Source organism: Salvia splendens, unplaced genomic scaffold (genome assembly GCF_004379255.2).
Source record: "Salvia splendens isolate huo1 unplaced genomic scaffold, SspV2 ctg1200, whole genome shotgun sequence".
NCBI classification, from domain to species: domain Eukaryota; kingdom Viridiplantae; phylum Streptophyta; class Magnoliopsida; order Lamiales; family Lamiaceae; genus Salvia; species Salvia splendens.
This window is the reverse complement of record NW_024598756.1, coordinates 27,317-52,189: the sequence shown is the minus strand read 5'-3', so window position 1 is coordinate 52,189 and position 24,873 is coordinate 27,317. Positions and strand designations below refer to the sequence as shown.

General features: G+C 35.2%; 1 protein-coding gene and 1 pseudogene across 1 annotated transcript; both read right to left on the bottom strand.

Moving 5' to 3' along the window:
• Positions 1-100: 100 nt before the first annotated feature.
• LOC121789032 (vinorine synthase-like) lies at positions 101-1,710 on the bottom strand. Its single transcript, XM_042187576.1, has 2 exons — positions 1,101-1,710; positions 101-257 (listed from the first exon to the last, which is right to left on the bottom strand). Exons 1-2 carry the CDS (start codon positions 1,655-1,657, stop codon positions 101-103), a joined length of 714 nt encoding a protein of 237 aa, XP_042043510.1. The 5' UTR covers positions 1,658-1,710.
• Positions 1,711-14,889: 13,179 nt separating this feature from the next.
• On the bottom strand, positions 14,890-23,221 carry LOC121789030 (annotated as a pseudogene).
• Between the last annotated feature and the right edge of the window lie 1,652 nt (positions 23,222-24,873).

The window sequence follows — 24,873 nt, the reverse complement described above, 5'->3', positions numbered from 1 at the left end:
CATCCCCGTCCCCGTCCCGGCCTTTATAAGCGCGGCGACGAAGCTCCGCCATAGGAGAGCGGAGACGGCTTCCACCCTAGTAGGATCCTTTACCTCGCTTCTAGAAGCTTCCAGCTTCCTGATCATCTCCACCTTCTCCTTGTCGAAAACCAACCTCCCGTTGTAATTTTCTCTCTCGGGACTCCAAGGTACATCGAGGGCGGAGGCAAAGTGCGAGGGCGGGAAATGGATGCGCCATGTCGAAGGAGGGGTGGACACTGGGGAGAGGGCTCTCGTTAAGTTTATATACTCACTCTGTTCCCTCATAGTTGAGTCATTTTTCCATTTTAGGAAGTTCTCATATAGTTGAGTCATTTCCATCTATAGTTACTTTTTTCTCTTTCTTACTTACTCTGTGTTACTTTATTCTCTCTACTTTATTTCACTTCTACTTTATTCTCTCTACTTTTTCTCTCTCTTACCTTTTTATCTATTTATTTAACACTTCAATATCCCTTTTTTAAACTCTGTGCCGAAAAAGTTTCGCCTCAACTATGAGGGAACGGAAGGAGTACTTACGTTCAAATAACAGGCAGTTCCAGTGAAAACTTTTTTAAAATAAAAACTTTGAGAATTGAAAATCATATCAAGTACTATCTTTGTTCCCTCATAGTTGGGGCAAAACTTTTCGATACGGAGTTTAAGAAATGGATGTTTGGTGTATTAAGTAGATAGATAAAAAATGTAAGAGATGTAAAAAGACAGAATAAGCAAGTGATAGTAAAGTAACAGTGAGAAATTGTTACTATATACAAAAATGACTCAACTATGAAGGAACTTCCCAAAATGAAAAAATGACTCAACCATAAGAGAACGAATGAAGTACATTAATATTAGTTGGTATTACAAAAACATATCAGTTTCTGATATTGAGTCATGAATTGATATCTGATATTATTGTATTTACGAATTGGTATAGCTCTGTGTTCAGACTTTAAAAAAAATTAAATGAACCATGAGATTTTTTTTTAAAATGACAACTGAAAGTCATATTATTTTTTCTAATATATTAGTATTAGTTGATATCACAAAACATATCAGAAAAAAGTAAAGAGGCCAACCTTAAGTGTGTCTGCCCACGGGACCGGTGGATGATTCCAGAAGCTTCCCTGCAGCAGGTCTTCCCCCACGCGCGGATGAACGCCGCTGCAGACGACCCATCCACTAGCTTATGTGACAGAAACAAGCCAACGGCGAATCCTCCACACTCGAAGAAACTGATCTTCACAGACAGGTTTCGGGTTTCGGTCCCGTCCGCCATGGGGAACAACTGCATCACCAATTCCTCAAAATTAGGGTTTTGTGTGAAGTGTGAGAGGGGAGCGTGAACCCGGGCTTCGACAAACTCCGCGCCCGTGTCGTCGCAATCAACGTGCGAGTTTTGTACAACTGTGCCTGCAATGGGGTAGAAGATGGTTAGGGTCTCCGACAAAGACTGTCTCAGACGTTTCGAGATTTCTTGTTTCGACGTAGATCGATTGTTTTCATATAAGAAAATGAAGGGAATGTATTCTGGTGATTGCATTTGATCAATAAATGAGAGTTTGTGGATTTTGGAAGCGAGTGGAGTTGGAGATGATGGTTTTACAATATGGTTTGTGATGATTGTCTGTGCCATTTTAGTTTTTAATTTTTTTCTTTTTTTGGTATCTTGATTTTCATGTCAATGCTTTTGATATATATAGGAATGTTAATTAGAAGTCATTCAATAATGTTTATCTTACATGGTAGGTACAATAATAATTAATACTCCAGCCGTTCTATAAAATTCCAGCCGTCCTATAAAATACATGTTTCTTAAGAGCATCATCAATGCAAAATGTATGTTTCTTAAGAGCGTCTGCAATGCAGCCACGCGTTGCAAGTCCATTGGTTTTTATGGCGGCCTAGTGGTTATGTGCAGAAAAACGACATCCTGTAAGTTCGTGAAACGATTTTGTCGCAAGGTCGTCGAGGACTTTCACGATACGAATTTGAGAAAACCGGCAATGCATGCGCGACGCCCACATATTGATGAATATGCATCAGAGGCTTCATGCGCCATGGATTTCCTGGTATGCTCGACAAGATAGATTAGATTGTATACACTTACAGTAAAAGAATTGACATGTTGCATGGAGATGTACAACAAATACTAGTGCGCACATCCAACATTAATTCTCGAAACAATTGTTGACCAACGTTTATGAATTTGGTATATTTTTTGGCGTGGTTGGGTCGAATAATGACATCAACATATTTTCAAAAAAAATTACTACTCCCTCCGTCCACCAAAATTGGTCTTACACCCCCTAACAGTGACGGAACCAGCATAGGCCAAGCCACCGCTCTAGCGGGGGCTTGGCCGGTGCTTGACAACTGTTATCACTGGATTTTTGGGGCGCTGACGCGCTGCACCGATTTGCAGAATCTGCCATATGCTGAGAAAGAAGATGAACGGTACATTCGTTATTGGGCTTTTAATAAAATAATAGACCTATAGCCCATTAGCATTTAGTATCATATTTAATTTATTTGCCTTGAGTCACTCGCTATTAATATTATTTGAATTAGTGTTTGTAGACTGTTTTCATTAACTCTCATGTAAAAGTTTAAATTTACTAAAGTAACCAGCCACTAATTGTCTTATTCTCTAACTCTAAATTATGTTTTCATCCATCTTTTTTTCCATTAATTTGCCTATAAATTTATATTAATTCCTAATTTAAATTTTTTATGTGTTATATATAATAAATTTAATAGTTCATAGTATAATAAATTTATGTATTTATTATATGTATTGTTAGATCGTGTTTTCTTTGTTTTTAGTATTAATTGCTAATGAGTGCTAGCATATTACATGTATTAGTTCATTGCAACCTTTAAACTCAAAATTTTCATTAATACTTTTATAGGATAAATGTGTAAATAATTTTTATAATTTATACGAATAGTAGTATTAAAAAAAATTAATGCCAAAAAAAGTTTCCTAAAGTTTTGATATATGGTTTCACACGAGAAAATATTTTTATTTCAAACATTTGTTCTGATATTATACATAAAATTGAATATTTTAGACGATTTTTTTTAAAAAAAATCAGCACCGGCTTATTCAAAATCCTGGTTCCGTCACTGCCCCCTAAGCATACAAATTTGAAGGGGGCGGATCTATTGGATAGAAATAGTTTGCAACGTGAAGCGAATAGGTAATGATAATTTTTTTTGTTTTACTTCAGAAATGGGTGAAATTCTAATTTTATGTTCTTCTTGTTGAAATTTTCTACAGATCAGGCGGGGGTCGTGATGTTTCGGACCGGAACATGACTAACATCTAAAATAACTAAAAGAATAACCAAAAGAATTGATAAAAAATGGTCTATTTTCCATTAAGGTATTACGTTGCAAACATTCTTTCTCTCTCATAAATCTTACATACAACCTTAAAACTTATAAGTGTAAGCCAATTGTGGGATGCAAAATCAAATGTTGACATCAATATATATATGGATTGTGATCAAGATAGAACCATTCTTAAACGTAGAACCATTCTTAAACGTAGAACAAATGCCAAACGGAGGTCGTTAGATCTTTTAATCCAATCGTGTTGATTTGCACAACAACTTCCCATTACAACCAAAACTATTATTAATGGGTGAATGCAGAGAAGTGAAAAAATAAAGCATGCATGGACTGTTCTTCGTTTCATTCATTCTTCCATCAACATGTGAGTTTTTTCACATGTTGAGTCCGGAATGTCGTGAAAACATAGTCTAATATGTATGATTTTTAATCTTGACCGTCATTTTTTCCTCATCCAATGAATAAAATATGTAGAGCTCTAGGTTCTACACTTAAGAATGGTTCTGTCTTTAACGCAACCCTATATATATATATATATATTCGTTGTTTCGAGAGTAGTGCATGCTATTATGCTAAGATATATTTCGTCTGTGGGACATTCCAAAAAAGAAAATGTGTTACTTAGAGTGGGACGACTAGAATATAAAAATCGAATAACTAATGTTATTTAGAAAATCATTTTTACTTTATCTATACTATATAAAAGCCAAGTCCTCAAAAAGTTGTTTTTTCCCGCCCACTTTCATGAAATATTGAGAAGTATATTATAAAATTGTATTAGCCTATAATATACAATATTAATATATGATTGATTTGATATAGAGAATAAATGGTTGTCAATTAGTCAAATCACCCTCCTTTTAACCATTGGGTAAAAATAAGATCAAATGGTTTCTCTCTCATTTATTTTAATGACCAATAATACTATGCCATTTGTAACAGTCCCATTGGTCAATAAATATTTTATCTATTACTCAAATATCTTTATATATTAAATTAAATATATGTAAAAGTTATACCAAAATTCATAGGTTTTCATCCTCTACAAATTGAGATCACATTTGCTATAGTTCTATTCACAAAAAAAATCTCTATTTTCTCTACATATAATCTTTCTTCTATATTATAATTTCTTTTTGTTTTAAATTTATTCATCATCCATGAGAATGACATGTTCTCTAATCTATACATCTATACATATATAAAAGCCAAGAAGTAGGAATTTTTATTTTTCCACCCACTTTCATGAAAATTTATAGAGTATATTGTATAAATCTTTTAGCATGTATAATAAAATTTAATGCAAGATGCATAATATGATAGGTTGTCATTGAACAAAACACCATTATACATTTGATAATACACATTTAAAAACGTGAAGTAGTGTGATTGATGTGAGTAATAAAATGATACTCCGTAAACCAATGGCCAGTAAACAAATCAACGTGCCAAATGATATAATCTCATTGGTTGATAAATATTTTTTTAAAAATTTATATATCTTTTGTATATTATTTTAATAAATTATAAAAATTATACCAAAATTCGTAGTTTTTCATCCTCTACAAATACATACCACATTTGTTATAGTTTTGATCACAAAAAAAATATTGTGTTTTTATTCATATAATCCTTCTTCTTTGATAATATAATTTTTTATTTTATAGTCTTCTTTGTTGTTCATTATGAATAATGATGAGGGTAATATATTCTCGGATTCTCAAAATTTCTATTTCTAATTTTAATATGGATCTAGGTCATCCTCTATTCTGACTGTAATTGAAGGTAAGTTTAAAAAAACCTCATTTGTCCCCCTATGCGTTTATTTACAAATCTTTTATGTGATTCAGTTGGGCCGTACATCCATTTATAGTGATATAGTAAGTTTTAGTGTATTAAAAAAAATTATTACTTTTAAAATGTTTTAATCTTTTGGCATCAAATCATTTCTATACTCTGCACTTTTTTTTCAAATTTTCAACAAAAGAATGATTTTGTTCTTAATATATAAATTTAGGTAATTAATTGTAGATATAGTTCTTGATATTTAAAAAATACACTCCTTCGTCTTCAAGTCCGGACGTGGTAGATGGCTATCACCCCCAAGAACACGAAGTAAATACCTAAACAAAACAAAAACAAAAGATCAAATAAAATAAAACAACTAGGTAGTAAACAACCTATTGTCTCCCCGACAACGTCGCCAAAACTTGATGCGTATTTTTAGAGTATCTAGACCAGTTCACACAAGATATCAAGTTTAACTAATTAACTCTAATAATACTACAATACTGCAAGACTACAACGTCGTAGTAGTATATCAAGTGTTGATTCACATGGAGGTGAAAAATTGTTTATACTTAAAAGCATATAAAAACATACAAAGATTGAATTTTTTAATTTGAAAGTTGTTGACAAAGTAAAGTGCAGATTAACTAGAGAAAGACTTTTTCAAACGGAAAAAATAAATGTCACTCCAAGTTGCCCAATATATTTGTATTGTTCTATACCTCTAACAAAGAAACTTATGCAGTGATTAAAACATCAACCTAATCACATACACTGACCATGTACACGATGAGTAGTTAATTAGCTAAATACACAACCTATGAACTAATTTTCAACAACTACAAACTCCTACAGAAGCGCAGGAGAAATACTCATCTACTATGATCACCTACTTAATCCACTCTCAAATTGTCCTCTGAACAATTCTAATTCAATAGCATACCAACAATCAAACACTCACAAACTATGTTAAAGAGATAATAGCATAGGAAAGAACAACACTACATTATTAGAGTCAAAAACATAGTGTATAAACATCAAGCATATTGTTGGTATCAAAAACAAATGATTCAAAGGTTTAGAAACATCCATAACATCCTAAATTACAACTTAGAGCAGCATTGAGAGTTTTAGCCTAAACACATGGTAGATTTTGCAATAAAAACCATAGGAAGCATGCTCTCGTTGAGTGGAATTGGAATTTGGAGACGGATCGTCGGAATGTTGGCTGGAATTTCTTCCTTCTCTTCTTACTCCTTTCTTTCTCTCTTTTCCTCTCTATTTCTCGTCCAAGGGTGTCTGAATATTCTCAAAAACTGCTCCAGAAACCTATTTGTAAACTAAAATTAGGCTGTTTCTGAGAAAACGCCCGACCCGGGCGAAATGGTGCCAACCCGGGAGTTTCTACTGGACCTGGCGTTTTGTTGGTTCAAAAATGGCCGGGTCGGGCGTTTTCGCCAGGTTCGCACTGCTCCGTGCAGCCTTCATCAAATGGCCATAACTTCTTCATCCGGGTTCCGATTGAAGAGTACAAGGTACCCACGCGAAGCTATTTCAAAGGCAAAGATAACGGTGGTAAGATAAAAGAATTTTGACATTGTCTTGATAGGCAACGAGCAGTTTGAATCAGACCCCTGGTCCGGTTTGGCTCATTGTATGCTTTCACTCCACATGTACATCTATCAACTAAAATATAATAATCAAACTTTAATGATTAATTGAAAGATGATTTTAATATAAAAAATAAGAGAAATCTTAGAGTAGAATAAACATTATTTGATTTACATCAAATATTCACCGATGAAGGATCACTTGCTATTTAGTTGAAAATTTCAGTTTGGTCCACTTTCTCTACACTGTTACAGAACTACATTATCAGTACAGGGGCTATGTTAGACCAAACTGGACTGGACTATTTGATACCAATAATAAATTAGTAAAAAATTGACACCCAAGAAATTCATAGATGATGCCATGGAGGCCTGTGCTTCAATAACACATTTTTGTAACCATTCTGAGCTCTCCAATCTCAGGCATACTTATCTCTTCCGCATGGAACTGCTTCTTCAGATGGGTTGATTGCTATGATGACTGATCATTACAACAATTTGATGAGACTATTTTAATTCTATTAGCTAGCTGAACATCTACAAACAAAATAGGGCTGTCAAATTTGCTATTGGGAAGTGGTGAGCAGTTTTTTGTTAAGATAAATGTTTGTGAAAACTCATCAGAGAGAAAAGAGTTTCCAAATTTAAAAAGTGCATATTCTTGTGGGACAGACTAAAAAGGAAAGAATGTATATTCTTGTGGGACGGAGGAGGGAGTAATAAGTTTCTTGCTATCTTATTAGAGTGTCCACGATAGTGGACAAGCCCTCTCCCACCGCCGCGGTAAAAAAAAACTGTTGCATGATCTATGTTTCAGAATCATATACATGCAATAATAGTGAGCGTCTCTTGGAAGAATGTAGTGGAAAAGGAGTTTGGAGCACTGAGAAACAACTTTCATGAAGAGGTTACCAGTACACAAGTATCGTTCATCTCTGAATTATCACTCACTCTGCAAATGTGGCCATGGAGTATTTGCCCCTTTCCAAATTTTTGCAAATAAGGCTTGGATGTTGTTGGAACAAATATATACGTATAGTTTAGAACCAGTTTATTAACAAGTTTAGTTCTTTTTTTTGGGGGGTGTGTAATATAAGAGAATCTTGTGTACTGGTTGATCAATGCACAGACCAAACCAAACGGTGTGTTAATTATGGACATGTTGCCTTGTGGTTTTCAAAAGGTTAGAGATCTCATTATTTGGTCTTTATCTTAAGGGATAGTTATTCCTGTTTAGATGATGCTCCAGCACAAACACTGGCTGATTTGTCAGGAGATGAAGATGGTAACTTATCTAACACTCAATTTTTCCTCTTCTGAATAAATAATAGCTGAATATTGATGATAGTGTTCTAGAAATCCGATCTTCAAAATTTCTTACCTCTTATATTGTTCTAAAGAGCTGAAACTTGTGTTATTTCCAATCAAACTCTGAAACCATGGGTGTTTTTTAAATTTTTTACCGATCTTAATAGTTTGACTCTTTTTCCCTCTCCCTCATCCCTTTGTAGCTAAGTTGTATTCCTTTTTGGGTTGCCGAGTCAAATCTTTTTTTTGGTAAAAGTAGCACATTTCATTTTTTTCTTACTTTAGTTTACTTAATCTTTTTCCTAGTACTTTATTCTCTATTCCCAAAAGAAATGCCTCTACTAGGAAGAAATGAATGGATACAAGTAAGAAATCTAGTCAACATTTACTAAGAAATTCAGAGAATTCTTCCAGTGCTGATACACAAAAAGAAGCAAGTGAGCCAGCACAACTTCCTGTCGTTAATCATGTCAACTTACTAACTAAAGTCAGGAGCAGACGTAACAAAAATATCTTGATAACGTGCAAAGTGATGTGTCTATTGCTTCAATCGATAATTCAAAGGTTATGTTAGTTGAATAGGCCAAATCTCAACATTCTTTTATTGTATCATGTCAAATCCTCGTCTGAGAGATGGTGCATTGATTATCCTTGGTTTGCAAAAAGAGAGTTTGTCGAATATTTGTATCACGTTGGATTAACTTGTGTCATCAGAAGGTATACGTCTTCTTTTGACAAGTTCAATCTTTTGCTCTGATAATAATGTTTATAATGTTGATTTGAAGCAGTTCTCTTGGTATATAAAACTTAATCAGTACATAAAACTTTTCCCTGGTGACAAGGTTGATATCTTCCAATTTCCAAATAGCATTTGTTTGAAACCACCTTTCAATATCGTACATCATACTACTATTGTAATCAAATTCTACTCTAGGCTTTAACATTGGTTAGATTTTTTGAAAAAATCAGCGTCCTCTCCATGGCATCGCCTGTTATTCTAACTGCGTGTCAAAATTTACGTGTAGGTAGGAAGCTGTTGTTCTAGAGTTGAGGCACATGAACGATGATGTATCCTGATAGCTCTTTGAGGGACTCTGAGCCATTTAAGAAACAATATGTTGCATTACTTGTAAACTGAAAAGTAGTACTCCCTCCATCCTATAATCTTCTTGTGTACTAGGAAGACAAAACAAATAATGCCTCCTATATTTTTTTGTTCCCCACGCTTCTGGTTCATCCGATTCCCCGCTTATTTATGCTAATCTCTATCCCAATTTTATGGAATTGAAATATGGCAATAGTAACACAGCCCTGTCAATTCAATTTGAACAAAGATAAAGGGTGGTAAAGCCATAAAGTCAAATTAAATAGTGTTCTTCAAACAAAAATCTACCTATTATGACTAAGCGTGCGTTATGACTAAGATTGCGCTACAAGGGAGTCCCCAAAGTTGGTAGAAAAATAGCAAATAAATAAAAGGTTTTTCAGAATTTATTTTTTTTGATCATATAAAATTGACAACAAATCTGTCGGTGCTTGAAACAATTTTGTCTTCTCCATATTACTATATCTCTAGAGTCAATAATTTTATATGAGGAACTACTGAACTCAATCACTTGCTGCCGTTACTCTTCAGTTTTCTGTTGAGGTTTATCCTGTAGAGGTACTCAAAATTGGATCAGTGATCGATTTCTAGGTTTCGTCGTAAACCTAATGTTGGTTATTCTGTGATTACAAGAGATAAACAATACCAGGCGTAATACAACCTAAAAGAAGGAAGAACTAAAAACTGAAATTACAATGTAATCGAAACTATAAACAAGAAATTAAACTTAGCCGAATCGAGGAAAGCCCTCTTTCCGCAAGACGAGATACGCTCCGGTAGTGCTCTCGGTTTGGCGCGTCGTACCCAAAGATAAAACGACTTGCGTCTCTGATGAAAAAGCATCGCAATCAACAGAGCTCCAGCGAACTGGATAGAGGCGAGGGCAGAGCTTCGAAAAGAAGACTATGCAGAGAGAATGATGCTTGTGTGTATGCTAATGATCCTGATCAGGTATGATCCTTAGTATTCGATGATATAATATGCAAGGAATGACTAGCCTATTTATAGTCCTAGTTCCACTGCGGGGGTCAACACAGTCTTGATGACTGTCATCATGGCTCATCATGGCGGGGCTGTAACCGCAGGCCGTTACGAATTTGAAAGCTGGAGAGATCGACGTTGAATCTAGACGTTGTACACGCCCTTGTTCAACCGTCACAAGTGGACTGACTTAAAGCAAGTTGATCAAGGCGCAGTCATGCTGTTGATCAAGCTGCTGCTCCAGGCGGAGGTGGTCTAAAACATTATGTCTGGATCCAGCGACCAGCCCCTAGACCAAGCCAAAGACCACCCAAAGACCAATTGCCAAGATCCAAGTCCAAGGGCAAGGGCACGGGTGCGGCTCGGCTCACGCGCGCTCTTTCACCCATCTTAGTCCACTATAATTTATAAGTGTAGTAAATACACTTCATAAATACACACTTAAAGAAGTGTCTCATCTCCAATGTGGGATAATTAACTTAGTCAATTACTCCCTACACTTTCAACACATAGCTTTATCAAAAGCTACAATGTGACAACTTTAATCCACTATTTCTCACTCACCCGGAATCGGATTTGAGAAAGTGAATATACCACGGTCATCTACGTGGAACGTAGATCGACGCTATACCATTTAATTTTGCAGAATTAAATGTCTCGTCACATTTATTATTCGTCAAACTTCGTTGACCGGACATCTTAAATACAAGATTCCAACACCTAATTGGTTACTTCCAATTACGTAAATCAATAGTTCAAATGGCACACTTGGGTTATGGCACGATAGATGCTATTTTATGTGTTTAAGTGGAGAGAGAAAATAGTATATTTATATTTATGAGAGACAATTTTTTTCAGAACTAAAAAGGAAAAATGTGGGAGTATTATTTTTGAGTTTTTGTAATCAAGTTTCTTTCTTAATTTCTGGAGCATAAATTTTTTTCTTCTGCTATATATTGACTCATGTTGGTCGGGCAAGGCACCAATTCTGCTGATCTCATACTAACGTGAATGAGATCATCGAACAAAAGCATGTGTAATGGTGGATGTACCTATACAAAAATGCATCCAACTCAATTAGGAGTATTATGTAACAACAGTAATATATAAGAGACTCGTGTTAGTGGAATGTGAGATCCATATTATTAGTAAGAGAGAAGTAGTCTTAATGGAATGTGAGATCCATATTATTGGTAAGAGAGAAACTGTTAAAAACTTACATTTTTTAAATGTGCTTGATTTTTCGTGAACGGAGGGAATAATCTTTTAGTAATAATAGCTAAAACTTTGCGACTAATTGAACCTTAACAAGAGCTACACATCATCACATGCATTCTAAAACATTGGGTGATAGAATGTTTGGTCACTAAATTCAAATTAATTGCATTTTTTCCGAATACTATTATGTAAATTGTCGAGTTAATTTAACTTAAAAATTCTTCTATGAACAATTGAATAAGACAAACAGACACCAGAATATATCGGACTTAAATATAGGAGTGCTAAAAATTTTCTTCAATTTTCCTTTCAATAGCAGATAAAAAAAAGGTGACGAGATAAGAGGCCAAACAATGACAAGAATTATACATAAATAAAACTAAAGAAAAAACATCCATCCTCCTATTTCATTTTTCTTATTTTCTCCTATTTCAATAGCACAACTTTTTTGCCTATTTCTAAAAAAATTGAGATGCTAGAGACATGGAGCAACAACAACTACATTCACTTACATTTCTCATATTTTCAGCCTATTAACTTAAAACCAGGCTAAGAATGAGAGAGGAACTATCGATTGTATACACTGTTGAATTTGCTTAACGGCCCATGAGAAATCTGAATGCGTCTCCCAACGAAACAATGCCTTCAACATGCTTGCTTCCAGCTTCAACCACAACCAGACGCCTCACTCCAGAGAAGAAAAGCATGCAAAATGGGAATCGGAGGAAACGTTAACATGTGTGTGTGTGTATCAGTGTGTATATATAAGTAGTGTCAAAGGGAATGGAAAATGATCGTGTGCAGGAAAACATCTTCAAACAAACTAGAACGAATCTATAACCTGGCTGGGATAACCTCTCCATGACTTTATGGAGAGGATCTGTACGTAAACACATAAAACATCTTTGAATGTTGGGGGAGCCGTATACTGAAAATGGGTCATCTCAGTACTGCAATGCCTGCAATGCGGAGATGAAGAAAATAAGGAATTAAGAAGAAGCGATATACTCTATAAGTTATGAGTATGTATCATTGCATAGAATGAGATTTCAAACTAACATAAAAACTGCAATTTCTACTGTGGCGTGGCACTGGGACTATCACACTGACACCGTGCAACTAATATTCACAGATATAGCGATTATAGCATGAAAGCGAATTAGATAGATGTGTTTACCTGATGAATAGTAGTTTCTTCGAGATTAATGTGTGTAGATTTTGTCTCTGGCCAAACTAGTTATGTCACTGCAAAAATGAGGATTAATTAATATAATTCCAAGTGGGGAAATAGATTCACCTGTGATTAGACAAGCAGTATTCGCAGTACTAACCTTCGAGAATATACATCCAATAAAGAGTCATTATCATCAACGATAGGGATTGAACTAACTTGTGCTGCAAAGGAATGAGTCTGAAATCATGTATATGCAGAATATAACATAAGTTTGAAAAAACTAGGGACCATCTATTCAGTCCCCAACATTTCATCAAATTCATAAATGTGTTTGAATTAGTTTCCTTTTCTCGTGGAACTGATTTCTGCAGAACCATATAAAATAAGTAATGCCTCCAAGTTGAAATTATTGAACTACAAGGTCAGTCAATTTTTAAAAATTCATGCTATACCAAAATAATACTATAAAATAAAACCGTCATATGGAAAAACTCAGTAACTTTAAGCTACATCCAAGAAAGTAAAAGACAATTTAGTGAATAAATGGGTCGCTGTGTCGCTACAAAAAGTATACTGCATAGAGACAAAGATGAAACAGAAATGTGACTACTCCAAAGTCTCCCATTCCTAGTATGTATCTAGATACCTTGAATTAAGAAATTTAATGCAGCACCAAGAGAGGCACTGGGTCTTAACATTGCCAATGGCCTGCGATTTGGCTCTCCAGTCTTAGGAACCCAAGTGCCCAAAGGAATTGAACAAATTGGCAATTGAAGTACTGGCAATGAACCAGGCAATGCCAAAGACCACCCAAAGACCAATTGCCAAGATCCAAATCCAAGGGCAAGGGCACGGGTGCGGCTCGGCTCACGCGCGCTCTTTCACCCATCTTAGTCCACTATAATTTATAAGTGTAGTAAATACACTTCATAAATACACACTTAAAGAAGTGTCTCATCTCCAATGTGGGATAATTAACTTAGTCAATTACTCCCTACACTTTCAACACATAGCTTTATCAAAAGCTACAATGTGACAACTTTAATCCACTATTTCTCACTCACCCGGAATCGGATTTGAGAAAGTGAATATACCACGGTCATCTACGCGGAACGTAGATCGACGCTATACCATTTAATTTTGCAGAATTAAATGTCTCGTCACATTTATTATTCGTCAAACTTCGTTGACCGGACATCTTAAATACAAGATTCCAACACCTAATTGGTTACTTCCAATTACGTAAATCAATAGTTCAAATGGCACACTTGGGTTATGGCACGATAGATGCTATTTTATGTGTTTAAGTGGAGAGAGAAAATAGTATATTTATATTTATGAGAGACAATTTTTTTCAGAACTAAAAAGGAAAAATGTGGGAGTATTATTTTTTGAGTTTTTGTAATCAAGTTTCTTTCTTAATTTCATATACTGGACCTGGAGCATAAATTTTTTTCTTCTGCTATATATTGACTCATGTGGGTCGGGCAAGGCACCAATTCTGCTGATCTCATACTAACGTGAATGAGATCATCGAACAAAAGCATGTGTAATGGTGGATGTACCTATACAAAAATGCATCCAACTCAATTAGGAGTATTATGTAACAACAGTAATATATAAGAGACTCGTGTTAGTGGAATGTGAGATCCATATTATTAGTAAGAGAGAAGTAGTCTTAATGGAATGTGAGATCCATATTATTGGTAAGAGAGAAACTGTTAAAAACTTACATTTTTTAAATGTGCTTGATTTTTCGTGAACGGAGGGAATAATCTTTTAGTAATAATAGCTAAAACTTTGCGACTAATTGAACCTTAACAAGAGCTACACATCATCACATGCATTCTAAAACATTGGGTGATAGAATGTTTGGTCACTAAATTCAAATTAATTGCATTTTTTCCGAATACTATTATGTAAATTGTCGAGTTAATTTAACTTAAAAATTCTTCTATGAACAATTGAATAAGACAAACAGACACCAGAATTCATCGGACTTAAATATAGGAGTGCTAAAAATTTTCTTCAATTTTCCTTTCAATAGCAGATAAAAAAAAGGTGACGAGATAAGAGGCCAAACAATGACAAGAATTATACATAAATAAAACTAAAGAAAAAACATCCATCCTCCTATTTCATTTTTCTTATTTTCTCCTATTTCAATAGCACAACTTTTTTGCCTATTTCTAAAAAAATTGAGATGCTAGAGACATGGAGCAACAACAACTACATTCACTTACATTTCTCATATTTTCAGCCTATTAACTTAAAACCAGGCTAAGAATGAGAGAGGAACTATCGATTGTATACACTGTTGAATTTGCTTAACGGCCCATGAGAAATCTGAATGCGTCTCCCAACGAAACAATGCCTTCAACATGCTTGCTTCCAGCTTCAACCACAACCAGACGCCTCACTCCAGAGAAGAAAAGCATGCAAAATGGGAATCGGAGGAAACGTTAACATGTGTGTGTGTGTATCAGTGTGTATATATAAGTAGTGTCAAAGGGAATGGAAAATGATCGTGTGCAGGAAAACATCTTCAAACAAACTAGAACGAATCTATAACCTGGCTGGGATAACCTCTCCAAGACTTTATGGAGAGGATCTGTACGTAAACACATAAAACATCTTTGAATGTTGGAGGAGCCGTATACTGAAAATGGGTCATCTCAGTACTGCAATGCCTGCAATGCGGAGATGAAGAAAATAAGGAATTAAGAAGAAGCGATATACTCTATAAGTTATGAGTATGTATCATTGCATAGAATGAGATTTCAAACTAACATAAAAACTGCAATTTCTACTGTGGCGTGGCACTGGGACTATCACACTGACACCGTGCAACTAATATTCACAGATATAGCGATTATAGCATGAAAGCGAATTAGATAGATGTGTTTACCTGATGAATAGTAGTTTCTTCGAGATTAATGTGTGTAGATTTTGTCTCTGGCCAAACTAGTTATGTCACTGCAAAAATGAGGATTAATTAATATAATTCCAAGTGGGGAAATAAATTCACCTGTGATTAGACAAGCAGTATTCGCAGTACTAACCTTCGAGAATATACATCCAATAAAGAGTCATTATCATCAACGATAGGGATTGAACTAACTTGTGCTGCAAAGGAATGAGTCTGAAATCATGTATATGCAGAATATAACATAAGTTTGAAAAAACTAGGGACCATCTATTCAGACCCCAACATTTCATCAAATTCATAAATGTGTTTGAATTAGTTTCCTTTTCTCGTGGAACTGATTTCTGCAGAACCATATAAAATAAGTAATGCCTCCAAGTTGAAATTATTGAACTACAAGGTTAGTCAATTTTTAAAAATTCATGCTATACCAAAATAATACTATAAAATAAAACCGTCATATGGAAAAACTCAGTAACTTTAAGCTACATCCAAGAAAGTAAAAGACAATTTAGTGAATAAATGGGTCGCTGTGTCGCTACAAAAAGTATACTGCATAGAGACAAAGATGAAACAGACAGAAATGTGACTACTCCAAAGTCTCCCATTCCTAGTATGTATCTAGATACCTTGAATTAAGAAATTTAATGCAGCACCAAGAGAGGCACTGGGTCTTAACATTGCCAATGGCCTGCGATTTGGCTCTCCAGTCTTAGGAACCCAAGTGCCCAAAGGAATTGAACAAATTGGCAATTGAAGTACTGGCAATGAACCAGGCAATGCCAAAGACCACCCAAAGACCAATTGCCAAGATCCAAATCCAAGGGCAAGGGCACGGGTGCGGCTCGGCTCACGCGCGCTCTTTCACCCATCTTAGTCCACTATAATTTATAAGTGTAGTAAATACACTTCATAAATACACACTTAAAGAAGTGTCTCATCTCCAATGTGGGATAATTAACTTAGTCAATTACTCCCTACACTTTCAACACATAGCTTTATCAAAAGCTACAATGTGACAACTTTAATCCACTATTTCTCACTCACCCGGAATCGGATTTGAGAAAGTGAATATACCACGGTCATCTACGCGGAACGTAGATCGACGCTATACCATTTAATTTTGCAGAATTAAATGTCTCGTCACATTTATTATTCGTCAAACTTCGTTGACCGGACATCTTAAATACAAGATTCCAACACCTAATTGGTTACTTCCAATTACGTAAATCAATAGTTCAAATGGCACACTTGGGTTATGGCACGATAGATGCTATTTTATGTGTTTAAGTGGAGAGAGAAAATAGTATATTTATATTTATGAGAGACAATTTTTTTCAGAACTAAAAAGGAAAAATGTGGGAGTATTATTTTTTGAGTTTTTGTAATCAAGTTTCTTTCTTAATTTCATATACTGGACCTGGAGCATAAATTTTTTTCTTCTGCTATATATTGACTCATGTGGGTCGGGCAAGGCACCAATTCTGCTGATCTCATACTAACGTGAATGAGATCATCGAACAAAAGCATGTGTAATGGTGGATGTACCTATACAAAAATGCATCCAACTCAATTAGGAGTATTATGTAACAACAGTAATATATAAGAGACTCGTGTTAGTGGAATGTGAGATCCATATTATTAGTAAGAGAGAAGTAGTCTTAATGGAATGTGAGATCCATATTATTGGTAAGAGAGAAACTGTTAAAAACTTACATTTTTTAAATGTGCTTGATTTTTCGTGAACGGAGGGAATAATCTTTTAGTAATAATAGCTAAAACTTTGCGACTAATTGAACCTTAACAAGAGCTACACATCATCACATGCATTCTAAAACATTGGGTGATAGAATGTTTGGTCACTAAATTCAAATTAATTGCATTTTTTCCGAATACTATTATGTAAATTGTCGAGTTAATTTAACTTAAAAATTCTTCTATGAACAATTGAATAAGACAAACAGACACCAGAATATATCGGACTTAAATATAGGAGTGCTAAAAATTTTCTTCAATTTTCCTTTCAATAGCAGATAAAAAAAAGGTGACGAGATAAGAGGCCAAACAATGACAAGAATTATACATAAATAAAACTAAAGAAAAACATCCATCCTCCTATTTCATTTTTCTTATTTTCTCCTATTTCAATAGCACAACTTTTTTGCCTATTTCTAAAAAAATTGAGATGCTAGAGACATGGAGCAACAACAACTACATTCACTTACATTTCTCATATTTTCAGCCTATTAACTTAAAACCAGGCTAAGAATGAGAGAGGAACTATCGATTGTATACACTGTTGAATTTGCTTAACGGCCCATGAGAAATCTGAATGCGTCTCCCAACGAAACAATGCCTTCAACATGCTTGCTTCCAGCTTCAACCACAACCAGACGCCTCACTCCAGAGAAGAAAAGCATGCAAAATGGGAATCGGAGGAAACGTTAACATGTGTGTGTGTGTATCAGTGTGTATATATAAGTAGTGTCAAAGGGAATGGAAAATGATCGTGTGCAGGAAAACATCTTCAAACAAACTAGAACGAATCTATAACCTGGCTGGGATAACCTCTCCAAGACTTTATGGAGAGGATCTGTACGTAAACACATAAAACATCTTTGAATGTTGGAGGAGCCGTATACTGAAAATGGGTCATCTCAGTACTGCAATGCCTGCAATGCGGAGATGAAGAAAATAAGGAATTAAGAAGAAGCGATATACTCTATAAGTTATGAGTATGTATCATTGCATAGAATGAGATTTCAAACTAACATAAAAACTGCAATTTCTACTGTGGCGTGGCACTGGGACTATCACACTGACACCGTGCAACTAATATTCACAGATATAGCGATTATAGCATGAAAGCGAATTAGATAGATGTGTTTACCTGATGAATAGTAGTTTCTTCGAGATTAATGTGTGTAGATTTTGTCTCTGGCCAAACTAGTTATGTCACTGCAAAAATGAGGATTAATTAATATAATTCCAAGTGGGGAAATAGATTCACCTGTGATTAGACAAGCAGTATTCGCAGTACTAACCTTCGAAAATATACATCCAATAAAGAGTCATTATCATCAACGATAGGGATTGAACTAACTTGTGCTGCAAAGGAATGAGTCTGAAATCATGTATATGCAGAATATAACATAAGTTTGAAAAAACTAGGGACCATCTATTCAGACCCCAACATTTCATCAAATTCATAAATGTGTTTGAATTAGTTTCCTTTTCTCGTGGAACTGATTTCTGCAGAACCATATAAAATAAGTAATGCCTCCAAGTTGAAATTATTGAACTACAAGGTCAGTCAATTTTTAAAAATTCATGCTATACCAAAATAATACTATAAAATAAAACCGTCATATGGAAAAACTCAGTAACTTTAAGCTACATCCAAGAAAGTAAAAGACAATTTAGTGAATAAATGGGTCGCTGTGTCGCTACAAAAAGTATACTGCATAGAGACAAAGATGAAACAGAAATGTGACTACTCCAAAGTCTCCCATTCCTAGTATGTATCTAGATACCTTGAATTAAGAAATTTAATGCAGCACCAAGAGAGGCACTGGGTCTTAACATTGCCAATGGCCTGCGATTTGGCTCTCCAGTCTTAGGAACCCAAGTGCCCAAAGGAATTGAACAAATTGGCAATTGAAGTACTGGCAATGAACCAGGCGAATGCCTGAAAAACCGGCATATACCTGCAAAGCAACATGTTTAATTACTACTACCCACAAGGAGCTAAATATAGTCCAGAACATAGTTCAAACACACTGAAAGTGTCAGTAACTGGTCCACAATACTGACATTTTAGTATCCCGGAAAGTGAAGCAAGGTGTAATAGATTTTTGTTCGGGGAATCTGCTGAAGGAGAATGAATGATGGGAACTGTTGCTACACCACTTTGCAAAATCTTCAGAGCAACTTCATTTAAGGAGTCATCAGGCCCAGCCTGGAAAACTTTATTAAGTTAACATAAAAGAACACATCCTATATGTTAATTCCAGCGTATAAGAGAACATATTTTTGTTTACAAGTCAACAATATAAAGCTTTTGAGGAACTATCTAACATATAAGGAAATCAATGACGATAAGAAATAAATAAGATCGTACCAAAACAAGAACAAACAAAAAGGTCTAACCAGGGTTATATAATATGGTGGAAAACATCAACAAAATAAGGGTGTAATGGGCAGGTATTATACTTATTGTTTGATCAGCAGTATCAAATATGCAAAAGGATATCTGTATAAAAGATCATCTATCTATCTATCCATCCTGTGCATAGAAAATTAAAATGATCGGCCCAATGTACACAATATTCACCCTGGCATTTAGCGCATCAATATGAACACTTACTTGTACAAGCTGTCTTGGAACTATTGCTCCTTGGCCATTAATTTGATTATTAGATAAAACTTTGCTTCTTTCCAAGCAGATATAGTATGCGTCTCGAGCTCTTCCTCCGTCAAATTTGACCCATGCCTGCCAAGCTGCTAGCACATATAGAAAATATCACAATTGAGATCTTTGAGATTTCACAGTGCATTGCCAGTCAAATATGAGAGAAAATGGTCCCTATTTCACAGAAGATCTATCAACGGCGTTCTGCATGAAGGATAAACTAACTTTAAAATGCCGATTCTGTATTTGACATTATATAACAACAAAACATCAGGGTACAACAGTGGAAATGCACAAGGAGTCAAGGAGGAGGAGAACAGCTATGGTAAAGGGGGGAGGAGCATATTCAGGAAAGATTATTCTGTATAAAACATGGCAAAATGCTCTACCTCTCTCATAATCAAGATAAAATCCATTGCACTAAGAACTCCAACAAATTTCCCCTTTGAAAAGTCCCACAAGGGTGCCATAGAGATCCCCTGAAATGAATATTTTTCATTCTTAAGAGTTTGTAACTTTACCAGAAGAAAGCTGGTCAAGAAAGCACCAAGAACAAACAGCGGAGACAACCAAGACACCATCTTGCCAGAGGCATGTTAGTCATAGCGCCCTGGTCTGGTAGGCAATAACTTTAACATTAAAGAACAGGCACTTAACAAATAAAGGTACCTGTTCATGCAATATATGAAATGCTTGCTTTACAGGGAGTTCAACATCCAAAGCAATAACCTGAAAAATAGACTGAGTAAATAAATCAAAGAGACAAAAAAGGAAGAGCGAGAGAGACAATGTTGGGACAGATCATCCAGGCCTTCCCAGATTCAGGGAGCAACTCATATGCCTTGTGAGCTGACAAGAATACAGCTATACGATGACGAGAAACATCTATGTCAGCCTGTGTCACTGTAGGGAAGGGCTCAGGAGGCGTACTATCTGACAGCCGAACCTGTAATAATGATGAACAATAAGATATATTACATCCACTGTGATTGAAAAGAAAATATCATTAAATTAACTTCTTTAATAAGTGCAGTGTTAAAATTATGGGTATGGCAGGTGAAGTAAAGATGAGCACAGGAATGCCATACCACGCGTTGGAAGCTCTCACTATCAACATCCATGCTTGAACCATGACCAGAGGGAGGCGCTTGCCGGTGCAGCATTGGAGTAAGGTAATCAGCTTCTGTAGACAAGAGGATAGTGTTCACTGTTCCAATGTTACTATTGACAGAAGGCTGGTGCTCATCATGTCTCCATTCACCATCAACCACAAATTTATACTACAGAAAGAGAAGCAGTATTTGAATTTAAACGGTACATAACTCCACAAGCTAAATATATGAAAATTGGATACAAAAAGACTGATGGAAAATTTTATCCTAGCTATGAATCAGTAGAGGTAAACAATTCGACTACGTAATTGAGTAATTTTTGCCACAGAATATATCAAAATAGTAACATAACCAAACGCACATGTCATAACACAGATACCATATTCATGGGAAACACCAAATTAGCTAATTATTAACAGTCATTTAACAATAATATGGCTATTTCCAGTCAAATTCGGAAATAAATTTGCCTTCTTGATTGACACTTGGGGCAATTCTTCACCCTAGCAAGCTCCAAGTCATGAACAACCAACCTGGTGACAACCGGGCGGAAGACTGCATATCGTTTGAAACACCATGGGACAACCCTCAACCGGGGTCATTGGCCATTGTGTCCACCTTACAAATAATAATAATAACAACAAAAGTAAAAGTTAGCATAACATAAGTAGAGCTCAAATCAAAAGCTGATCCTAGAAAGAAGAAAGTAGACAGAAAATGAATTGCAAATCGACTAACCCGGTAAAAGAGGAGAAAATCGGGTCTCTAGGCTACTTGGCCTTTAAAATAACGAAAATGTACTCATTTTGTTATCTATTCCATATATGGGAAAAACGCCAATGAAATTGGTGTGTCTATTAGTAAAGATGCCAACATAGTTGGCGTTTTACAATGTCGTCATACTTTACTCGTATTTTCTCCAAATACAGGCATGGTAAAACGCCAACAAAGATGGCGTGTTTTATATACATACACGCCAATGGAATTGGCGTGTTTAAGTTAAAAAACGCCAATGGAATGGGCGTGTTTAACATAAACACGCCAACCTGGTCGGCGTGTTTCTGTTGAACCATATTTCCCCCAGATCTCCCCCAAAATCGTGAACCCTAAACACTTTCCCTCCCCAAAACGCGAAAACCCTTCCCAAGGCGGAAAAACCTTAAGTAAACCCTTGCTTGGGTCGACCCGGTGGTGGATTTAAGCGTGTAGATTTCGATTTGTGGCTCATTCTTCCAAACATTAGTCCTCCTAATCGGTTAGTATATCTAATTTTTGACTCATTCTTCCAAACATTAATCTACCAATATTTGATGGTTTTTTATGATAGTAATATAATTGTAGTGTAATTTATATAATTATTTGATGGATTGTTATGGTATTATATATTGTAGTGTAATTAATAGAAATATTTTGACCAATTGTTATGGTATTAAATATTGTAGTATATCTAATTTTTTACCAATATTTGATAGATTGTTATGATAGTATATATTGTACTGTACTTAATAGAAATATTTTTTACCAATATTTATGTTTTACATTAATGCAGATAGTATGACGTGGTGTGTCAATTTATATTGGGGTGGAAAGATAATTCCCGTACCAGTTTTTTCATATGATCCTCCTTTTGCAAAAGGATTTATTATGTTGGATGAAAGTATTTCCTACGATAAGTTTGTGGAAACAATTTGTGAAAGGATGGGGATAAGCATATTTGAAAACAATGTTCAAATAGTATGGAAACGTCATATATTCTATGGATCTTCAGTCACGTTTATAGGTATTCTACTAGAAGAAGTATGCATGCCACTAATGTTTAGTGAGAGTATGGCTACAGGAGGTCAAATTGAATTGTATGTTGAGTATTCGGCAATTACTCAACAACATAGTCATCATCTCATAAGTTAAGATGTTGGTACGTCTACGAGAGGCCAAGAACCATGTTTCGCTGCAACACAAGATTTTGATGTTGGTACGTCCACGAGAGGCCAAGAACCATGTTTCGATGCAACACAAGATTTTAATGTTGGAGGCGTGCACTTAGGGGACAGTGACAATTGTGATGTGGTTGAGGCCATGATTGGTCCTGATAAAGCCGACTTTCTTGATCCACAATCACCTTATGATTCTGAAGATGTCAACCCGGATAGTACAGACTCAGATGGTGCTTCGTCGGATGATGACCAATTTGTGGCTTCAAGACCATCCATTCTGGTTGGAGAAACATCAGTAGAAGAAACAGTGGTTGGAGAAACAGCAGTTGGAGGAAGAGCAGTACGAGGAAGAGTAGTACCACAGTTCCCACAGCCTGGTATGAACTATTTTCGCACCTTACCAGGTCCATATGATAGTTTTGATCCAAAAAACTTTGAGTCTGCTGATCCCAATGTGCATTATTGGAGTGAAAAGATCCGAGCAATGTCGGTTTACATACTAAATTTAAAACGAAATTGGAATTGCCTATCATATGATATACTAATATGCTAACTAAATTTAAAGTGCTAATGTACCTCCAATCACGTTCTGCCACGTGGCACGAAAAATGCAACATTGTAAACACTAAAATGCAATATACATTTGTAGAAGCGGTAGATGGATTTTGGCAAATTGCATTTTAGTTATAGGCAGATTGCATTTTTTATTGTTGAGTTTTGCATTTTAGATATAGACCGTTTAATTTGCATTTTATATATAGACGGATTGCATTTATATATAGTGTATTTTGCATTGAAGACAATTAATATTAAAATGCAAAACTCAACAATATAAAATGCAATTTGCCTATAACTAAAATGATGTATAAGGAAATACATATATACCTTCACAGATGTATATTGCATTTTAGTGTTTTTAATATTGCATTTTTCATGACACGTGGAAGCACATGATTGGAGGTACATTAGCACTCTAACAAAGGATGTGCCCTAGTGCTCCCCTATATATATATATATATATATATATATATATATATATATATATATATATATATATAGGGATGTGATCATATGATAACCCATATTTATGGTGATAACCTAATAACCTATCACTCTATGGACAAAATATATCATTTTATAAAACAGAATATCATTTTATGGATTAAAAGTATCATTTTATGCATTCTGAAAAAATATCATTTTATAGTGTATAAATATCATTTTTAGTAAAAATGATATTTTTGACCCATAAAATGATAGGTTATTAGGTTATCACCATAAATATGGTTATCATTCTAACGCACCCCTATATATATATATGGGGTGCTGTTAGGTTGAGATTATTTAGCTAAATTAAAAAATGAGATGCAATCTCAGCCACTAATACACAAGATTAACGAAATGTCAACAACTATCACATTATGTCAACACGGGGGTATAAGTGTCATTTCATTAATCAAATGGTGGAAAAAAATAAAATTAGATTTGAAATCATTTTCTAAAACCCTCTCTAATATATATCGCCACCATCAATCGTCTTCGCCGATCATCAATCAAGCCAGAGACGACGACGCCTCCAGACACGTCATCTCTCTCTCTCGCGGTTTAACGTCGCCGTTGTTCATCGCGCTTCGCCGCTCCTACTGCACGAAGCTTAATTGTTGATTCGAGTATGGATTTGGAGGTATTAGGCTTTGTATTATCAATTGTGTTGGATGTGAATTGATTTTCAACTTCGCTTCGCTGTTTTTATCAAAATGCTTGAACATTTGGGGAAAAATCAAAAAATACTGATTTCTGCTCATTTCAATGCTGAATTTTGCTTTTATCTCGCAATATCCGCAGAGATCTCGCAGTTTTTTATTTAATTCGATTTCTGCTGTTTTTTTTGTTGATTAGCGATAGTAGAATCGAAAGAGATGGAAATG

Bases quoted from the DNA above. Each gene is read 5' to 3' on its own strand.
- LOC121789032 (XM_042187576.1), bottom strand. From the start codon at position 1,657: ATGGCACAGACAATCATCACAAACCATATTGTAAAACCATCATCTCCA. The intron at 258-1,100 runs GTTGGCCTCTTT...CCCTCTCCCCAG, and splicing joins CGTGGGCAGACACACTTAAG to TGTCCACCCCTCCTTCGACA.